General features: G+C 41.5%; 1 protein-coding gene across 2 annotated transcripts in view; it reads right to left on the reverse strand.

Moving 5' to 3' along the window:
- Positions 1-22,907, reverse strand: part of garre1 (granule associated Rac and RHOG effector 1) — a 52,322-nt gene that overhangs the window by 13,849 nt on the left and 15,566 nt on the right. For both annotated transcript variants that reach the window (XM_030048414.1, XM_030048415.1), the window contains exons 2-7: positions 18,507-18,604; positions 17,132-17,831; positions 3,306-3,518; positions 2,422-2,562; positions 739-834; positions 339-500 (exon numbers count right to left, since the gene is read on the reverse strand). In XM_030048414.1, coding sequence (XP_029904274.1) covers positions 339-500; positions 739-834; positions 2,422-2,562; positions 3,306-3,518; positions 17,132-17,635 — 1,116 coding nt within the window. In that variant the 5' untranslated portion in view covers positions 17,636-17,831; positions 18,507-18,604. The remainder of the gene's footprint in view (positions 1-338; positions 501-738; positions 835-2,421; positions 2,563-3,305; positions 3,519-17,131; positions 17,832-18,506; positions 18,605-22,907) is intronic.

The raw sequence follows: 22,907 nt of genomic DNA on the forward strand, positions 1-22,907 counted from the left end.
TATGAAGTGGAGTGAGTGGCCAACAGTGCATCTGCCCAGTGTAATTAGCACAGGAGCCAGGCAACTGTTATGAGAGCGACTATCAGCAGCTTATTCTTGTGACCAATAAGGGCAGAATCCCAGTGTAAACAAAAAGCACGAACACAGAGACCCAAAGCCTCACATGGACAAAACTGAGAATGGCTGGAAGAAAATTTCAAATCACACAAACTGAGCCAAATACATAACAAATATATCACAACATCTCGTGTATCCCTCAGGTCAACTTGAACTTCTCTAGAGAACAAGGCCAGTGAACAGAAGAAGTATGAGCCAGCAAAAAAGGTCAGGAGTTGTACCGTTTTCAGTTTGAGGTTCTCAGCCGCTGACTCGTTGAAGGAGACTCCTTTGAGGAAGTGGGAGCCAATCTGCACAGGGATGGTGGGCAGCTCGCACTGGATGGGCTGGGAGGTCGTCTGCATCCTACCCGCCTGCTGGGCCTCCGCCTCGCTGCAGCAGCCCTGCACAGACATGCAAACACACACACACACACACACACACACACACACACACACACACACACACACACACACACACACACACACACACACACACACACACACAAACACACACAAACACACACAAACACACAAGCCAAGACAGTAACACAAATGCACACACACACATCAACGGTGATAATAATCAATACACCCACATTTTAAAGAAATTAAACTGCCCCTGTTCTGAGAGTGGACCTACCTGTAAGGCTGCCTCCACAGATTTGGGGTTCAGATGAAAGCCAGCCTTCAGTGCATACTCACTGTGGCCAAGGCTCTCTAGTGCTGCTTTATAGGCCTGCAGGCAGGGAAGAAGAATCACAAACTATGAGTTCAGATACAGAAATGCATCAGTCAGGGGTAAAATGTTTTCTTCAGATGCAGACTGAAGGGATTTTTACATAAGTGACAAAAATCGCCTGGCCTTAATTCATTTTCAATGAGAGGTGAGCAGAGGAGTAACACAGGGCGAGCAATGCGCAGGAGGGTTAGGAGGTGGGTTTGACGTCGTAAAAAGGTGAAGCATGTGCTCATACAAGCACACATCCACACACTGCACCTCCTCAAAGTTGCCTCGTCCTGAACTTTTGACGGTGTGAATGGAAATCGGTCACCCAGCTGACCAGTAGACAACAGGCGCCTATGTTATGTCTAGGTTTACCTTCAAATGATGATCTGGGAACCAGCACAAGATGTACCAGCATGTGGCATTCTGCCCACAACCAGCTACAACGTTTACTTTGCTAGTATTTACTCTGCTAGGCAAATTTGTACATTTGTAACACTTTTTAGACATTTGTTTTAGGGTGCATACTGTTTGTGTTGTTTTTCTGCTTAAGTGCCACAGTTATGATTGCAACACACAGACCCACAGGCCAGCCCAGTGTATTTTATCCTTTCACATTGGACACGGTGTGTACAGCAGAGCAGCAGCTGAGAGCCACATGCAATTTTTGTTGCCTGTCTAAAAAGTCCTCAGTGATCCAGCGCAAGCTCCTATACATCTAACTCATAGAATTCTGGGAGACAAAAAAAACAAAAAAAAAAACATGGGGACAATTGGATATCTTTGTAGAACTGTTTACTTACTAATTATGTGCTACAATATTTTGGCTATGTTTTTAAAATTACATCATTACATACTTCTAATTCATAAAAACACCAGACAATGAAATCGTAGCGTGGATCAGTAACGCCAGTGCAATATCTAACAAGTGAGTAAATATTAGCCCCCAATACCGAAACTGAATCAGATCAGTCCCAACTCTCATCATGATATTGTGATATGGGATAAGCACGGTGTTTTCCTGGATTTAAAGGCTTCTTTCAGTGTCTTGACAGATTACACAGGAGAAAAATGTGTTTCAGACAGAATCTATGACCTCACAAAGATAAATGATAGGAAACGCACGCCACTGTGTAATCATAAATATCATATTCAGCATTTGGTAATAAACAAAATGAATCACTGCATTGTCAAATCCATAAACCAATGATTAGCTGAGGGGGCATAAAGGCAGTATAATTCAACGCAGTTTTTGGCGATGTAGATGGCATGACGCAACTAGAAATAAAATGAGACACATATTCACAAATCTAGTGAAATGTTTTCTGGCAGTTAAAACTTTCAGATATGATGAAAGCAAGAATTCAGCAACTGAAACAACTCTTGAGGCACTGCTGCCCTTCACGTTGCCAAAAAACAGTGGGTGGCCTATCACTGCCTAAATTATATTAAATATAAATGGTTGTCTACAACAGAGTGGAAATTACTACAAACCAAGACAAATAATAGCAAAATTTTAGGCCATGACTGTCAAGTTTGTGTTGTGAAAAAGTTAGTTCATTTCTTTAGTCTATAGTGGTGTATTGTGGGTGGGAGCACCTGTAAAGCGTTGTCAATTTTCACATTGAGCTCCTTCAGCTGGTGCTCAGGAATGGTGGTATTATTGGAGCAGAAGAGCTGCTGAACCTGGATGCCTGCCAGGCAGCCGTCCCGGCCCCTCTCCCTCAGCCTGGCCGTTGCCTGAGGGCACAGCAGCACACAGCACAGCACAGGGTCAGAGAGACAGCAGCACACACAGCTGCAGCACAGTCTCATAGAAATTACACATCCGGTGTGTGACAAAAGTCCCCTTTTTAGAAGGACAGGGAGCAACTGAATGATTAATTTTGTGTAATGATGTATTTCCTAAAATGTATGTATTCTGAAATATAACATTTCCCATACACTGCAACCTGTATCAATAATAAAACTGTTGATTATCTACAGACATTTTCAAGCCATAAAAAAATGCGAGTGGCCACTCAAATGGAGTCCTAGCCACCTCTCTCTGCCTGCACTCGCCAGCAGTGAGTCCCATTCCACAGCACATTCCACCGGGATCTATCCGGGCCTTGTCCCCTCCGGGGCTAACACTCTGCATGCCAGGGCTTAACAGATCAATCAACCCACTATTCTCCTCTCTGGCTCACTGTACAGAACAAAGCTCAAAATGGGCCAGAGGGACTGATTAGCCTGGGGATTAGCTAGCTCCTCTTACAAAATGGCCTCCCTTACATGAGTGGGGGTTTAGAAGAGTATGGGACATGGCAAAGCAGGTTCACAGACAAACTGCAGGCAAGAAAGAGGAAATAGGAAATTGAGGCTAGAAATCATAAACGTCTGGCATTTCTTAGGAATGTATAACAAGTCGGCTTTTCACCTCACAGACACAACCCTCCCACCATTTCCACAGCCCAGACCAGGGACACCCCATGGCTACATACCTCGGCTGCTCCCTTCCATGAGCGGGAGGCCTCCTCGAGCTCTGTGAGGGGCCCGGGACCGGTGCTTTGGGAGCGGGCGTTGGTTCGGCGTTCCTGGGCCTGAGCCAGCGCCTCTGCTAGGCAGGACTGGGCCACAGGCTGCACCTTCTGCAAGGCCTGTGATAGAAACTGGAAATGGACCTGCATCACCGTGAGGAAGCACCGGCCCAGCACCTGAAAACACACAACAGATACTGCTGTTAAAACATACTCCATCACTCCAGCGAGCAGCCATCATCATCATCATCATCACCACCATATTAGATTACTTAAGTCTGAATGTATAAGACACACACTCAAAAACACTTGAAACACTATAAGGGCAGACTGATATTTGTAGGCTTCAGTGGCTTGTCAATGCCCAGAATAATCAGGTCTTCACCACCTAACTAATGTTTTTTTATTAGAATAGGACATCAAAATAATGAATGGCTACCTCAGTGGTAGTCTGCCTATTTCAGGCCGGTGGCTGGTGTTAATTTTCACACCATAGCCGACGCCTTAACAGAGCTACACACCATTTTGTACAATCCATGCCTCAGGCATTTCAAGGCAAAAACAACTGTCTTTAACTTGTTTCCTCCCCGTGATCTCAGAAGTCACAAAGTTCAGCAGGATTCACCGACCGTCTGCTTTACAGAGGACATAGTCATTCCTAATATTTTGTAAACTCTATGTATGTTTGCAATAAGGGGACCTCTTGGTTCTTAATTGCTTTTTATAAGTATGACACACTGAGCTTGACTATTTTAACTTACTTCTTTCTCCTACTTCCTAATAGGCTGACTCACCATGGTCACATTTTTAGCATAGAATCACATTAACCTTATCAGCACACTATCCTTTAGGCTGCCCTCACTGTTGTAAAACAAATGCAGTATTCTTCAATTAAAAAAAAAAAAAAAAAAAAAAATCAAAAATAGTTGTGGAAACCAGAACAGAGCCTTCCACTGTAACTGTTGAGAAATGACACTTTACGCCTCATTTCAACATGCTGATGTCTTCAAAAGTGAATCTTTTTCTTGCCAGCTGATGGTGGAAGTTCACAGCGTTGTTGCAGGATAAAATTAGGTTACTCTATTTCAAGGCCATTATCTGTCCCGTTCAATAGTAAAGAATAATCTCATCTTTGACACAGTGGCAGGCTGCTATGTAATCACCTCTCTTAATGCATCAGCCTTGTGCATCATGCTAAAATGCATTCATCTCTTTACACACTGGTCTACAGTGTTATACTGCAGCTGCCATTGTTTGCAGAAGCAAATACCATTCTCCTATCATAGGAAAGTCAACTTTGTATTATAAATCTGAGTGCCAAGTCCACGTCATGAAGCACAAATCAAGGCACACAGCAGCCTTGAAAATAAAACACCTGGCCAGGGTATATGGAACTCCTAAGACTTGAGCATGTGTCTCGGTATTTGTGCACAATATACAAATTAAATGTGTATGAGAACAAATATGTTCCTAAATATGTGAGTAAAACAAAGAGTGAATGTATTTGACTGATTTATTGTATTCCTCTAGGTGCCTGTGCATGTGTGTGAGCATGGCTGTCAATGTGCTGAAGGTGCAAGAATGATCCAGTGCAAAGATAAAGGAGCCAGTTCACTGTCCAACTAGCAAAATAAGAGCGACATGCAAGTGTATTGTAAACTTTACCTACTGCACACAAGAAACAGCTTTACAGATTAGAGAATTACCTCCAGTGATATATGACAGTAACTTTATTTGTTTGGCACACACTAGACATGATAGCTGAGCACAAAGTGACACGGCCCTGTATGGAACATCAATTTACATTAATCTTGCAAATACACATTCAAATATCCATTTTTTATGAAATATATTCATACTGAAACCCTCTTGCACTCACTACTGAAATGTTTTCACAGATTCATACCAACTATTCTAAATCTTTTGCAAGCCCTCATGAAACACACGGATAAATGCTACTCTGCTCTCACATACACCACTGAAACGCCCTTACTAAAACACTGAAATAAAAGGGTTTCAGGCACTACGGAAAACCTCTCACCCACACTGTTAGAACACTCCTGAAACTGATCTTACAGGGCACTCTCACACCTGCCTTGTTGAGACCAGCTGAATCAAACTCTGGTGCGTTCGCTCCATTGGTGTGGTTCATTTGGGCAGGTGTGACTCAAGCACAAACCAAAACTACCAGAGCAAGACCCTGTTGAGGAAGTGGTCTCAATGTGGTTGCAAACATGAACATGAATTGACCTCAATCCTACATAACTACAGGAAGCAATGATCACTACATTACTGAAGTAGAGAGGAAAAAAAACATCTTGGTTTGCTTGGTTTTCGTTTGTTTGAATTTTTTGCCTTGTGGAATCAAACTGAACCAAATAAACACTGCAACAAAGTATTCAACTTTTCCACTGATTCAAACCAAAGCAAATAGGTGTGAAAACAGCCATATACACCAATGACACATTCACATATACTATTAAAATGCTTTCAAATGGACGATTTAACACTTGTGCATTCATACTGCTTATAGAAACAGTCTAAATACTGCTGAATAGCTCTTGTACACATATATACCAAGTGTGTCAGGTTGACATACAGTATATTGCTCCTCCCCCACTGAGCGCATGTGTTTGTCTTTGTGTGTGCGTGTTGGTGAGAGAATAGTCCAGGCTTAGAGGCTGTTTGTTGTCCAGTTAGCAAAATAACAGCAACAGGACACCACAGGCTCCACCGTGGTCACAGGGTTTTCTTTTTCAGGTACCAGCTGAAAATATCTCAAGGGGGAGGCTGAGTTGTAAAGACAGAAATATGCCGCTGCTTTTGATGGCAGACAGGAGCAACAAGGCACAGCCACCTTCATTCTTCAGCGCAACACATCCCAGAGCCAAAACTAGCCTGTGCACATGGCTGAGGCTTCAAAACCCCCAATGGGTTCCTCAACAATGAGTATGTTTACATGCACACCATATTCTGGTTCGGGTCAATATTACGGCTAAGGTAACTGCGCCGCAGCAACTGGAATATTCCGTTTACATGTTACTTGGAATGCCCCCGTGTTTCGGCGTATTCCACTCTCTTACGTAATGCGACACTCAGCCGCGGGGGGCAGCAGCACGTGTATAGGCGTCTGGTCTGCCGGAAATACAGACGAAGAATTCTTCTTCTTTTTCTTCTGTCGCTAGTTCTATGTTTTCTCCCATCGATATCCTCCGTGATATTTAAGTCTTTCATTAGCTGAAGGTGGACTGCAGTCTCCTGGCTCTTGCTGCTGTTCGCCATGCCGTTTTCCCCGCTTGCAGGTAACCATAGCAACAAAGACGCCACAGAATTCCTTGCAGGTCGAGCATGCGCAGTCGTGACTGAATATTCCGGTTCGGAGCATTTTCCGACTAAGGTGTTTACATGTCCCAATATTCCAGCTGGAACAGGCATATGCCAGGGGGCTTATTCGGAATTCTCTCCGACCGGAATATGACCTTAATCGGGTTCGGTGCGTGTTTACATGACACGTGCGCAACCGGAATATTGCAAATATTCCGGTTAATACAGGAATAAGGTGTGCATGTAAATGTGCTCAATGACACAGGAGCTGAATACACAAAAACCTTGGCGGTGAGGGAATGTGAAACCTACAACGGTAGTAACAAATGAAGAACTCATTTCTAACATGATGCATATCATTTTTTTGTTCAGTTGTGCACTCTTTAGCAAAAGTCTTAACCCCTAACTTGGTGAAAGTAATTCCAGTTGACTATCACGTAAATGTGTAAATATCTAAATTTTGTCAAGAAACAGTTCACCCAAAGATGAAAACTTGGTCATTATCTACTCCTTCTTATGTCAAAACATACTGGTGAAGCTAAAAGAGGGAGGGCAATACTTTCCTCTTTACCTCCAAGAATTTCCACAGTCAAAATTCCCCGGTTGTCTTACAGTAATAAGGTGGAAGCCGTTTTTTGAACGCTTGAACCACACAATAAAGAGGCAAATACAAATGGGGATGTCAGATTTTACATGATAGGTGACATTTTCACTCTACTTTAAGGTGTCACACATTTAGTGCAACCTTTAACCAATAAACTGTATTAATCTGTATCAAGTTGTATTTATGACTATGAAAATCAAACATACAAGCTTACATTGAGCACAGGAAGGCTACAAGACTCTTCTACCAGCTTGCTGTGGGGCGACCAGAGTTTTGTGAGTGGGGAAGATCTAGGCAATCATGAGGTAAATACTGGACTTTGGGACCCTAAGAGCAATCATTTGGCCTCAGAACACTTCCATTAAGCTGGATGAGTAATCTTATGGTCATGTTTTTTCCTTTTTTGGTACTCTAAAGAACCAGTTCCTGGGCACTTCAGTTTGTTCAGGAGGAGCTTAAACCAGAGGAGCACTACCAAACTCACTGTGTGTCAGGGGGATATAGGTTAAACACCCAAAACAGTAAGGATCAAGGATATCTTTTTTATCCCTGAGGGACAATTTGTTGTCCAGCCAGCAGTACCACACAACAATCAGTCAAACAGTAAGTAAAAACAATGTAAAAAAAAAAAAAAAAACAGCGAGTTACTTTAGAAAGCACAAAGTACAATGTTAATAAAAACACTTTGCATTGTTTAAAAGGCCATTTTATGTTAAATTACTAAATAGTGTTTTCTAAATAGTGTTTTTTGTTTGTTTGTTTACCAACAAATTGCAATTGCACATACAAATTAGTGTGATGGCATGTTTTGGATGTTTTGTGACAACATTTAGCTCACAAATTCCTTTACACTGCTACAATTAGATGTTTTTGGTACGCGTTTGTCAACAGGGGGAAAAAACAACAGTAAATTGTCAGTTTCGTATCTCTGTGTGGTTCCATACCAGCATACCATGAGTAAAATAGGACGATATACTGCCTAGGCCTCCTACCACTGCCAGCTCCTACTCTGAGACATTTGATAAATACAGGCTTAGATCCAGGGGAAAGAGGGAGATGTGAAATTCCTGCTGTTGATGCTGAGATGCTAATCAGAACTGAACCAGTTAATTATGATCAACTGTCTGTGGCAATGTCATTCTCAGGATCAGATGAATGGTGCAGGCAACACAGTCTGACAAGTAAGAGATAACAGAAAGAAATGTACAGCCTAATATTGCAAATCGCAGATAATATGTAACCCCTGCTAATGGAGACGGCACAACAGCATGAAAGGCACTTTCTCATTTCCTCAATGGGCTGGCAATGAGATCAAATGCAACTCAAAGCATTACAAAGTCTTCAACAATAATGAAATGAGAAAAAAATTAGGACAAGGCTACAGCACAAGATAATGGATAACACATGTGATAGGCTCTGCAGTATCCCACATGGTCATGGAAAATATGAGAAATAAGTCTGTAGCGCAGCCAAGCCAACGTTTGTCCGCTCTCAAGCCCAAACAAGGCAAACCATGAATCAATCAACATTTACACTTCCATTTTCTGAGAACACCTGCACTATCGCTGCTCCAGATCTAGGAGAGTAGTTTTCCTGAGACCTGGACCTATTCTCAGTAAGAGGGAGTATTTGGCTGTTATAATAAACACATGGCCATGTCTTGTTGCGTGCTATCTGATCTCTGCTAAGTACAAATTGGCCTGACTTGGTTTGTTAATGTTAATGGTCATCCTCATCCTTGCCGTGCTTTTATGTTGTTTCCCTCGCTCTTATTTCTTTTCTCAGTGTTTTTGTCGTACATTACATTCTGGGGTCATGGGAATACTTTTAGGGCATCATAGCCCTATCCCTTGAATTCCTGTTATGGAGCTGGTTAGTTGTTATGTTGTTCATCTACATATTCAATTCTAGACACAGACTCTGAAGTCATTCTAGAGGCTGTATCATCAGGGAAAAACCTAAATGTAAAGGCCTTTACAGACCAATTCTGAATTTTTCATCCAAAACTGTCGCAACATTTGTGTCAATCACACTGACAAACCGACTCCGACACATTCATCGGTCATCAAAGTTTTTGGAACACGTTCGATTTTCTACGTTTGTTCACATCAAGCTTAATAAACTGATGGAAAAAGGTTTAAACATGGTGATGGATTGATGGAATAAAGTGTCAACAAGGTGTAAACACTACATGCACAAACTAGGCAAGGTGGCAGGCCTTGTCTGTATGTCACAGTGTTTTGAGGCTGTACCCTGAATACATGCGGATCCAGTTTAAAGGCTGATCACCATCAAAACTGAAATGAACCCATTCAATTTCTGTGGTGATCATTCAGTGCAAACTTTTTTTAAAAGATTTTTTTGGCATTTCTGCTGTATTTGACTGTCACAGCAGAGAGAGAGAGAGTCAGGAAAGACAGGGGGAGAGAGAGGGGATACCATGCAGCATCGAACCCAGGACGCTGCAATCAGGTCTTAACAAGTGGTGCACGGTATCCAGTGAGCCACCAGGACCAGTGCGCACTTTTCCAATGGCACATTTTGGATCGCCTGTCAACCTCCTTGCTGCTCTTGACGCTTTCTCAGGACTGGATGGAACCAATGTTTTCTTTTTGTCTCATACTACGAATTTCGCAATGAATCTATAATAAAAATGTGTTGGACTCTGTGTGCAAGGTTTCTGTGGATGATTTTTATAGAAAAATGGAAAAAAAAAAAAAAAAACATACGAAAAATTCAGACATGGTGTGCAAAGGCCTTAAATGTTAACAAAAACATCCTCTAAGTGTGGCTGAGGTTCAAACAAATATGAAAGTGGGTGCCTGTCTTATTTGGAAGCAGGAGCACTGCTGTAAGCATGCCAAGCACAGAGATGATCACAACTACCACAACCCATTAAATATATATTGGTGCACTGATACTATCAGATAATTTTAGCATTTCAGAGATATACTGGTGAAGGCACTGTTTCAACTTATGAACCCCTTTAACAACTACTACTCTCAGAATTAACTGTACACTGTGCCTTTGGAAAGAGAAAAAAACAGTATGCAAATTTCATAGCTCTAATTAAGCAATGATTTTTAGAAGAGATGACAATGTTATGCATCTGTCTGGACCTACTCCAGCTAATGTTTCATTGTCCTTATACTGTACTTTTGATATGCTGAATTGTTTGGCAGTTAAGATAGCAAAACTAATCTCCAAATTCTAATTTAGCTGCGTGCGTTCCTGAGTGCCATAAATAAGGTCATGAGGTCAGTCAGAAACAGAGAAGTAGGAAACTATGACATCATAGGTTTGAATCCAACTCTTGGGCTATGGAGCATGCTGTCCTGCATCTTTCCATCACCTCACCTGTCTTTCCTCTAAATTTCACATCTGTCCTGTCCCCTCCTGCTCTCCCCCTCTTTCCACTGATATATAATGTCATAAAAAACATAATATTTTATAAAATCAGCACAGCCACAAAATCATTAGCAGGTCATGAGCTTCACTTAACATACGATATGTGCACACCTATCAAGAAACAGTGAACCGTTAAGAGTGATATGAAAAACACTTAACAGCCAAAGAAGTTGTTTTCCCAGCGTGTTTGGAGGTCGGGTTGAGGGTACTTGCACAGTTATCTAATGGGACTGGTGCAGCCATGATCATCTCCGGTTGTGGGGACCTATGTGTCTCCCTCTAGTCTTCGCTCTGTGGTTTAACCTCACAAGCTCGGCAAATGGCCTCTTAACAAACCGTGACATTTTCATGCATATTTGGCAGCTGAGGCACTCGGAGAAGCCAGGGAGCCGGACTCCAAATGAAAAAAGAAAAACATGCGGTTTGTTTTCCAGACTGCACTGACCTGGACTTTTGGGGTTTCTTGGTAGAAAAGGGGGAAAAGGAAAAAAGGAGGAGGAGGAGAACTGAGTGAGGAAATAAAGAAAAAAAGCTTCACATTCCACAACTCCCTAAACTCAGAAATGTATTTGGTTCTTCTTGAAGGCTACAAAGACCTCAGACCAACAACTGCCAAAAAGCATTCCTTGACTCACACAGACAAAGGAAAATCCCTTTTACAGTCACAAATGTGACAAATCTTAAAGGATCACCAAAAATAGGTTAGCATGACTTATTGTTATGAGCTAGGTCTAAACTGGTGTGTTTGCACACTGAGCTTCTTCCAGCAAATTAAACTATGGTGGGCAGTAATGAGAAGTGTGAATGCAAGTGTGTAAGTTGACATTTTGGAGGATAAGGCACATAAGTCTGTGACACATCATGAGAACATTTAGGCTGTTGTTGATAAGCCAAATATCCTGAGAACACTGTGTTGAAGATGTGTGCGAAAATGAGAAAGAAGAGTTGCTTTGCCAAGTGTTTCATGCCATCTGTCTAAAATACTGTCTATTTTAGGGACTGTGGTAGTTGTGGTCATTTCTATCCTTACTAACATGACTGTTCCTGGTTCCTAGACAGTTGTTAGATCAAAACAGTCACGCACAGATCTGAAAAACATGTTCTTTCTCTTGGAAAAAAGCTGCACAGCAACTGGAAAAAGTTGCAGAAGTTAGTTTAAAACATTTCTTTTCACAAAGATCTAGTGTGCAGTGAATGTGAAAATCATGGGGGGAAAAAAAACAAGACATTATGCCAGCACCCCCAGGATTTTTTCTGGACAGTACGTTAACAGTGCACTTGCACACTATCACTGTACTAACATAATACTGTGTGCTTGCAGTATTTTCACATAGGCTAATGTGCAGGTTAAAACATTGGAATAAGGCCATTGTAAAGTAAAGCATTAGCGTGTTTCCTTCTCTCTGCTTCAATAAATGTACCCTTTATGCCCAGGGCGAGACAGCCAGTGTGAGTGCCAAGCCACGCCGTCTGAACTTTCACAGAGTTGGGCTTCCTCTAATATTCAACTGTGCATATCCAAGACCACAGAGAGTCAGATTTACCGACTGTGGTGCAAAAGTGTTTCCTGTTTTGGGTACAACTACATCCAATGAGGTCCTGTGGTTTTGTCCAGTGTCTTGGCCCCTGCCATTTAGCTGGGGCTACATGATTAGGGCTAAAATTTTAATCCTAATAATGTCTGCTAATTACTGTGATCACAATTATTAATTATAAGTTTTTATTTTATAAGAACTATTACTTTACTTCATTTTTAGCATCTATTGTCTTTACTATTTTCAAATACAGTAGGCATTCTAAACAAATACCGACAGTATCAATGTTTCCCCTACATATCGACTGCAAAAGTGCAGCACCCATGTTGAATCCCTTGCAATGGTGCTATGAGATCATGACTGAGGCAAACAGCCCATGTAATGTAGTTGGACATCTACATTACCAGTGATGCTGAAGGGTACATGCTCCAGTCCTCGGATGCATTAAAATCTGAAACTAAATCTCAATCTAAAACTCACTATCCACACGTCCAGGATACCCTACTTTTACCCTGATATAGCGCTTTCAATATTTTCTTCACTGAATGGGATTCAAAGCGAAGGAGACTGATTCAAAACAGAGCCAATTCAGCCGACGAGGCCACAGCTGCCATTCAGCAAAGAAACTCAATAGCCCCACACCGCACCACAGCATTCACAAGTTAACAAGAAACACACTCAAACACCCAGTGAAGTTTCGCTTTCGACCCAAGATTATCTATACATAAAATATGAGTCAGACACAGCCCTAGACTAGTATGTCATGATGACATTACATGTGAATAAAGTTATCAAATTTGGGATTTGTTAGATTCTCAGATAGATTTTCAACACATACATGAATATAACCATAATTATAACCATATAATATCAAGCGAGTTAAACACTACAATTTGTCAAAAAGCACACATTTTATGGGGAGCCCACTCTGTGTCCCCGAGACCCACTCAAATGACTACCTGCGGGCCCCACTACATTCAAAAACCCTTCAACATCACTGCCTTACAAATAACGTATATTACTTTATAGCAGGGCTGGGAAATACGGCTAGAAATGCCTTCAGAATAAAATTTATCATCAGTTGATATCAATAATTATCTCGACATATATATCAGATAATTATTATGATTTAAAATCTACTTTTGGCTCCTTGATGAAATCTGAAGAAGCCAGAAGGCTCATAATGCTCCCTAGGTCCTTTTAGCTGAGCAAAACAACACAGTGTACAGCTTCCACGTGCAGTGTGTCTCCTCACTCACCCGGGGTGCAACCAGACCTCTCTATTCCTGACATATGATTGGCTGTTTGTGTGTCGTTTGTGTACCTGCTGTCTCTTCTTGCCACATGATTGGCTGGAGATAATTATTTTGAAATTATGAAAATTATGTTGAAATTTATAAACATTGTATTGAACACTTTTTATCTTTACATGGAGGAGAAATATATTGTAATAATTATTGTTCTTGTTTTATTGCCCTGCCTTATTTTGCTGGCCACATTAAACAATTCCTCCACCCTAGAATAAGCAGATTGTTCTTCTGATAGCCAATTATTCATATCAGGTGATGAAACTGAGTGGCATCTGGATTCACACTGCCCAGGTTTCATTTGCTTTCACTTTGTACATCAAACTTGTTTAAAATAACACCAAACAATGGAATCATTGTGGTGCGCTCAGCCGCGTCCATCATCCAGCCAACAGTCAGCTGACTGATAAGATGTTGAAAGCCACAGTGCTGTTCATAGCCAACATGAGCTTGTCTCTCACACTGCAACTACAGTTTACAGTTTATATCAGTTTCTGATAGACGTAACAAACATTGTTTGGTGGATACACATTTGGATGTAATGAAAAGATGTTTCAGGGCTGTTGTCTTGACTGGTTCTGATCTCAGCTTTGGTGAAATGTCCATTGTCCACACAAATGGAATGAGCTGGCACACATTAGCTGCGGGAAAGACATAAGCTTGTCTGCTTAAAGATCAACAAATGAGAGAGGTAAACTTTCTCTAATCTGCATGGCGACTGTTAGTGATTGGGGTGAACAGAGTAGGGCTGGGAAATATGGACAAAATCAAATCTCACAATATCTTTGATCCAGTAACTCAATACCAACACTGTGACCATGTTGTTGAATGTTGCTACTTTTATAAGGTATTTACACACAAGAGATGTCTGTTAAACAATCATTAGTAATGTGGATATGCTGATCAGGCAGGTAGAGGCAAATAAGAGAACAACTATAACAGTCTAACAAGGTCAGAAAATTGCTTCATAACACAGCCTTTTAATCCAGGAGGAGACACTTATGTCATATCGCGATATTACAATGTCCAAATTTCCACACAATTTCATTTTTCCACTTTTCACAATTCCACAGTTTTCTTTTCACTTCTCAGATAAGTTTGCCAATGAAAAAGACTTTTTTTCCAAGAGCCTCCTCAATTCTTTGTTTCTTTTGTTTAATACAAAGCAATACCTTTGTGTGTCTTCATGTGTGCATGTATCTATTCTTACAAAGTTCAAGTTTGTTTGAATCTCAGTGGAAGAATCAACACTGATAACAATTCATTTTTGTAGTTAGTTCTTTACTTTTATTTCAATATCTAAGGTGGTGGGGAGTGCTACTGATGATTTATTATTTCATCTGCAAGACAGGCAACTATTTTTCAAGCAAGTCTCTTCATGTAGTATAAGCTAATGGCATTGCAAAGTTATTTTACTGCTGGGCAGCATTCATGATACATCAATAAATAAATAAATAAATAATAAAAATAGCCCATGTACTTCAATGAGACCTAGGTGTTGACAGATTATGTTGATTGATGGAGTACAGAGCGCGAAAATATTATAACTCGAGTGAAAACTAGTTGAACTTGACAGACAGTGGGTAAATGCCAGGAATTAACAGACTTCATCAGCCAATGAAATTTGGACATGCCCGCAGCAATGCAACCTAGATGGTATTAACGCCAATGCTCATAAATGTGCTCATAAATAAATATCCCATGGCAACACCACGTAAACTTCCATCTGATTACCAAGGCTACCTTTTAAACTGCCTCTCAAATCAAGTTTGTGTCTGCAAAGACACCCCACAGCTCAAAAGAGCACAGATTTGCTGTATCACACGTGCCATTAATTATAGTCAAAGTAATTCACCGACTTGCCTTCAGCGTTCTTGACTGTATGCTAACATGAACCACCAGCTTCTGCATTACAGAACTCAAAATGAATCCAAAACAAAAACAAAGGCTTGGCCGACTGGTAACTTCCTCGGGCATGCTGCCCTATAGGTGTGATCTCACAATTCCATTTTATCATGATTCAATTTAATTATGATTCTTCAATTAATCACAAAAAGCTCTGAGAATCTTTCTCAGTTGCAAGGCATACGTGTGCCCTCAAACACTCACACACACACATGTAGAGCTGTCAGGTTGTTGCCTTACACACAGTTGCCTTACTGTTGAGTTACACCAGCATCACTGTATAGCCAAAAGTATGAGGAAAAAGTGCTATTTGTTGGAAATGAGGGATGTTTCACTCTGGGCTCCCACTGGATTACTTTGCCACCGAGTGTCAAATCGCAAATCTGGCGAAACTGCAGACTCTCAGCTACAGCCATGAATTAACTTACTGGTGTTTTCAGAGGCTGTATTTGATGTTATACACAGGCGTAGTGAGAATAAAAAGTGCTTAACTGGACAAGAGGCTGACGACAGTCAAGCAAAATTGCTGACATGTCAGAAATTCATCTGACCGTCGGATGGGAGGTCAGGAGCAGTTAATCGGGCTAGGATCAGTCCTCGCTCTCTCCTGTACACTGCATGGCAAACGACAGCCGAAGAAACTAAAATTTGGCCTGACTCTAAGATGATTTGTGTCCCTCTAAAATCAGGCTTGACCTGAGTGTATGCTGGCTGAAGCTAACATGTAAACCCGATTTCCTGCCATAACCTGGTTACTCAAAATAATCTGGTTTCTTGTGTGCACATACACATAGTATAGGACAGAGAGAAAGAATCAACACCAAATGCCAACAGAGGATTGAACACAAAATCCAACCTCACAGATAGGTCACACTGAACAATTAATCAAAATATTACTGAGACTGAAATATGGTCAAGTGCAGGAGCTGCAAGTTTTTGATAAAAAGGAACATGTGTGACAAAACATTGTTGTAAATAAAGTTTAATGGTGCGATAGAGACGTCCTTGCCAACAAGCTGTATTTTCCAGTTTTTTTGGTGAAAATTAAAATTATGATACAAAAATGATCATTCCTACTAAAATCGTGAATGACATTGCAACATCTGCAAAGTTAATCGCAATATGAATTTTTACCACATCGTTCAGTCTTAGGTCATATGGTTGTTTTATGCCTCAAACTCCAAACCTGTTAACCTTGCAGAAAGAAACCTGCTAAATAGTGGAGTTTCAAACGTTACACATCAGCAAATGCAGTGCTGTGACAACATTTGGAGTGACAAAGGATGACTTCTATTCTCACATCCTCAGTGTTTTTCACACCTCACCCTAAGATCCTGACACCAGCTTAATACTGGGCGTGAGAGCCCCGGCTGAGCCAGGAAACTTTGAATCACGGTGCCAACCATTGTGAAAGAATGCAGCTAAGTATCTTAGCACCAGTGCTAAAAGACAGCCTGTGGGTAAACAAAAATGATGAAGTACTTAGTGCTCGATCCCAGCACCTAAGGCTTTAGTTTAACTTATTATTTTCATAAGAGCAAACAGTAGACTAAGTCAATAATTGTTGTAACTGGTGCTTAAGTAAATGACACAGAGCTTGTCATTCTTCAATGGGCAAAGTCAACAAGGTGGCACAGGTTTTACAGATGCTAACTGTGGTTTTATAGTGGTCATGCTGTAAGCGTGTTAATCTGGGTGCGAACCTACCTCCACATCCTGCAGGCTGAAGTCGTTCTGGTCTTTGAAGTTGGCAGCCCCAGCGCTCAGCTCCATCAGCATCTTGGCGATCTCAGGCTTTATTGCTGCAGTCAGCCGGCTGGCCGCCTCCATGACGTGTTCCTGCACGTCCTTCAGTTGCATAGCTGCTTTGGAGTAGTGAGAGTTCCTGAACACGCTGCTGAACAGGTCTGTGAGGAAGGCGCTGGCCCGGCAGAACACGTTGAGGGCATCCAAGTACTTGGATATGCCCTGCTGGATGTCGGCGACAGCAGTGGTCGCGCCAGAAGGAGGGGGATGGCAGCTGCCAGGCATGCCCACCCCGGTGCCCATGGGTGCAGAGGCCGAGCAAGAAGTGGCCAAAGGGGCGCTGAGGGTCCGGCTCAGCTCAGGCATCTGGTACTGCTGGTGCTGTTGCACTTTCTGCTTGGACCCGCCGAGCAAAAAGCGACGCTTGTAGTCCATTTTACTCTCCTGCGCACTACAACAATACATAAGTGGTGCAACGGCACCGGAAGCTCCTGTTTCGTTTTGGGTTAGTTTGTTTTTGGAGGGGTCAGCCACAACCTTTCCTGCTCTTCCCAAAACAAAAGACCCAACCCAAGTGTTGTGGAACTGTTCAGGTTATGTAAAAAGACAGCTTGAGGGTTCCACCTGCCACAGGCTCATCTCAGTACGCTGTGTCGAGAGGCTGAAGAGAGATGAGCAAAGTGGGAGGGCAATGAAAAAGACTGGCAGGCTGAGTGCAATACTCACATGCAGTCCTGCTGCAGATTACAACAGACAGGCCCGGCTAACAGAACCAGCAGAGATGCAACTTCAGCTTTCCTTTTTTCAGCTTTGAATAATGATCTTTAATTTAGTCCAAGTGACACTATGGCCTAGAAAATTCCAAAGTGCACTACCTTTCCTTCAAAATGAAAACAGAAAAAAAATCCTTCTTTGTATAGCATATATAATATATATACATATATATGTACATGTATAAACCTGTACCAGTCTGTACTAATAAAAATAGAAAATTTTTTAAAAGCTGAAAGCAAAAAAGCAAGATGAATATGGGAAATAATGAGACACTGGTCAACAGCAAAGAGGGAAAATAAAACAAAACAAAACAAAAAAACAGGCAAGTGAATACTGGGCTATGAGAGGATGTGGCTTCGACTCGTCCTGTGCACTGGCTGGTAAAGGAGATGTGGGAGGTGAAGGGCAGACAGATCCAGTCTGTCTAAAATCCTCTTCACCAAGCAGGGCTCATCAGGCAGTGAGCAAGTGGCCAGCTGATAGCTTCGTCCCCCTGTCTGGAAACCCCACTGGCTTCCTGGTTTCCCCCTCCCGTCTGCTGGCTGAGGTAGTTATTACTCACCGCGGAAACAACTGTGCTTCCAGATCTCGCTGCTCTCCACGGATGCAGATTAGAGCGACAAAAGCACAAATGTATCTGTAAGGCCTCTAGGTCATTTCCTAAGGGAGGAAAGGGGAGAGACAAAGAGGAGGTCACCATCAGTTAAAGAGGAAAGATGAGCTTCATTTCAATTGTTTTTCTTATCATCCCAAAATAAAAATGAACTAGCCTTTACAACATGCCCATTAGGTGGGCAGCTACCTCACTTCATGGAGGAAGCATTGTCATAGTACCATAAACTCTACTTTGAACCAGTAACATGCCAAGTGTTGTGCAAGCAGTAGTTAGAAATTCTTGAAATGCAATAGGTATTATTTTATTGTTAACTATTTAAGAGGTAGAACAAAAAGGAGGGAGGAAGAACAAAATCTGCAAATGTTTTCCTCCACTGGGCTTTTCTGACTGACACACAACTTCCTTGCATTTCTTCACATGCTTGCAGCAAAACACCACAGTCAACAGACTGGGACAGATTATTGTCTAAAACCATCTGGAGCATGACTTTCTGATAAATTAACATAAATCAAACTCAATCTGCAGGCAAGTTACTAAGACTGATGAGGATTTACAATTATGATCTGAATGCAAAGCAAGAAAAGTATCTAAGTAAATATGATGTGAAACACTGCAAAACAGAATACCAGTTCTCAAACTGTTGCAAAATCAACTCTACAATCAGGTGCTGTGATATGTTTTTTAGCACTGATAGCAACAGTGCACTGTAGAGCCACTTCCTGATAAATCTGTACCATCTGACAAAGAAACCAAACACTTAAAATGAATAAGAAACTAAAAACACAGTGAAAAAGAACATCAGAACCAGGAACTGGTGGATATTTAACACTAGCCACGACACAAACATTAGTAAATTCTGTATGTCAACTAAATAAAATTGTATGGTTAGCCGCTGGTGTGGACAGTTTCTTCTATTTTGAAAACCTAATTGGCTGCATGGAATCATGTAGTGAGCCAAAACGCTAGCTGTAGCATTAGATCACTAATATTTTGGGATTAATCAACATTGTGGCCTACAGACAAACAAACTGTACAGTTGTTATTGAAAGTCGGGGGATGATTTCACATGTGTCTAGTTCTGCCTTAGTTCTACTATTATATTACAGCTTAGTAAAGGGCTGTGGTTTACAGTTGGACATTTCCAGACGATTACTAACAGTGTACCTCACGGAGAGTGTCTCTGACGAGAATCCCTGACACTGTCTGGTTTAGCAGAACACAGCTGCAAAAAGAAATGCTTGCAAGCAGCCATTGTTGGAAGACACTGAAGGATCTGTTGGGCTACACGTAGTAGGAGTCACAATACCCACATTCAAAACCTAAGCATTATATGACCACTGCTGCTTCTCCCTTTGCACATTTCATTACGAATGCAAAATCCTCCATTTATTTAATTAAGGGAAATTTAGCATCAAGCCTGCAGGCAGCTCAGCAATGACAGTAATATAGCTGAAATGTGGACCCAAAGGTCATTTAAGACCAATTTCAGTAACAAATTCAAGAACCAAAGCTGGCAAAAACCACTTGTTTCTTACTGCACTATAGGTAACTAAATAATGACAGTTATGAAACTATGATGGAGCAGGATAACAATGGAAAGAAAACAGATGTGTTTTGGTGTACTAAACCTGCAGTAAATTAAACTAAAAGGAGGAGGTGTAGCACAACAAACCTGCCATGGAGAGAAAAAAAACACTTGCTGAACCCTCAACAGGGCCTGCCTTATACTGCTCCAGATACAATGTAATCAGCATAAAAGTTAAATCACTGATGAAAGTTAACTTAAGAGGAGATTAGCTTTCAAAAGACAAAAAAATTGCTGATGATATAGATATCTTCCCAGTGATATGACACCCTACATGGGACACAAAACATCAACAACACACACCTATCTGTTAAGATACTCAATACCCTGCACAGGGGAGGCTACCATGCTGAGGAACATTCAGATGTTATCACGTGGCGTCATGCTGAAAACTTTGGTGTTTTGGGATTAGAGAGGAAAAGCAACCCTTGGAACACAAGTCCCAGCTTTTCCTCTGGATAACACCAGCGACACAGCTGTCGTTATGGGCTGTGCTAAGAGACCATACACAGATTCCATCACACACCAGTATCAATCGCTGTCGTTCCCCTGACCTTCAAACCTCATTTCCGTTCACAAACAGCGGGGCGTGCCTGGCGAAAACACTCCACTATCATCGCTCCCCAGCCAGAGAGAGCAGAGTCAGGGCCGAGGGAAACCGGTGACCTCCTCGTGAGGGAACAAGAAAGACAAGCTTCCCACTTTTAACCCTTATGTAACCAGGCGAGTCGGCTGACAACACATTTTTTTTTATTTACAGTAGTTGCAGAGGAAATGTTACTAACTGATTAGGCACACTATAACTAGCCCATGTAAATTTTTGTTTTTAATTGATTTTGAAGCTGAATTTAACTTTGGTAGAGTCTTGGGTTGTATGGTGACCTGGGCGTGACAGGATTTCTCATTAATGTAAACTGTGGCAGCCCGCCACTATTTAGCCTGTTACTAGCATGCAGGTAAGCATACTAGCCAATACTCTCCCAAAGTTCAATTTCACTTTAACTCCCACACGGGTATCACAACCTGGCAATTCTAGCCCTCTTGCCTCAAGTTAACATTGCTCACTTTCACATACCTCATCAGGTGCTTTGCCTGTTTGTTCAAATTACAAAAAAAAGCTGTTACAGAGGGAATTGTATTTCACATGCTGCCAACAACAGATTTTCAAAGGTGCAGTGCTGTGGCTGCATTGCGTTATTGTCTTCTGTCAGTGGAGAAATCACTATCCCTACCTGTTACACTAGAAATTTCTCTCTGTGTAATTGTTGACATCGTTGAAAAATAATAAATTGAGAAAGAAGTCCTAATTCTTTGATTGTGAGGGGACTAATAGCAGGATGCAATCAGTCTACTTGTTGCTCAGTGGTGGATTGAGAGAGCAGCTAACTAATGCAATAGCCCCGGCCTCTAAATCCCATGGATTACAGCCACAGTGAGAACCTGCCAGATGCCCCACAATGCTTGCTAGTTGACACAGTTTAATAGGATATTAACATCTGAGAGGTAAACAGGAAACCTGAGCCTGGCTAGCCGGGAGCCAACCACTCTAGTTCTGACACTTTCACACTGCTGGGCTACAGAACAAGGAAGTGACAGAGATGTGTGGATCTGGGAGAGTGGAGGTAGGCTCAACAGGTCACTGAGGCCGCCACAAAGGACACAACCTACCAGTATGTTCATTCAATTTGTGTTTATTCATTTTTTAAAGTTTCTATACTTCCTGGTGGGTGCTGCTCCACAGTTTTTGAGTTTTGTTATTTTGCTCAAAGTTTAATTTAGTGGTCGGCCTAGCCTGTTTTGTGAGCCCCTTGAGTTTTTTTTTCCCACCTTCTGTCCTTCTGTTTATCCCTAAACACTGGTTTGTGCTTTTGACAAATATTTCAGTTTCATAATTTAATACTACAGCCAAATAAATTCAAAATTCCAGTGGCCATTACTTAAAAGATGTATGCTCTCCTCCTTGGTATACCCCATAGAGGAAAATTCTGGGTGGTTTACACCTTGAACTACATGATATCACATTTGTAAGACAGATTTTCTAAGGTCTGGCTCCAATCAAAGGTCAGTGAAAGCAGCAGCCTCTTGAATTGGTGGAAGAAAACAAAGCTAGATGTGGTCTATCATAGGAAATGCTAAATACAACTTGTTAGAAAGCAGTTTCCCACAAGTTTTGGATGGACAGTCTCCAGACATATTTGACTGTGCTGAGAGTTCCCCATTTTCAAAAAGGACATTTATTATGGACTGTTGGATTGTTGAGGCCAAGCAAGAGACCATAGAGAGATGAGTGAGATTCGATGGTTCTCTCTAACTAAAGTTACCGTTAGTGGTAAAGCTGTGGTTATTTCATGTCACTGGTTAATTGTGCATGAATAAATACAGGCCTTTATTCACAGTGAATTTTTCTCTTCAGAGATGCCAGCTGCAGTGTCGTTTTCAGAAAGCTCTGGTTTCCCCATCCACACAGACACGCCAAACTGGTGTTTTCACATTACACCCTGAAGACCATTTCTAAAAAGCTCCGTTTTCATGGGTGGAAAACAGCAGCTAAAAGTGGCCGGAAGGCCAAACTGGAGAAAAAAAAGATGTTCTTTCAAATTCACCTGGCTCTGTGTACTGTGGACATGGCCTAACTTGCACAAACTGGTAATTTACTTCTGCAATCCAGGCAATTAGCAATCTCTCGACTGTGTGCCGTTTATTATGAAATCTGATCACACAGAATTTCTTCTATGCAAATAAATTACATCAAACTAATAAGA

The sequence above is a fragment of the Myripristis murdjan genome, chromosome 3, assembly GCF_902150065.1.
Source record: "Myripristis murdjan chromosome 3, fMyrMur1.1, whole genome shotgun sequence".
In the NCBI taxonomy this organism is placed as follows: domain Eukaryota; kingdom Metazoa; phylum Chordata; class Actinopteri; order Holocentriformes; family Holocentridae; genus Myripristis; species Myripristis murdjan.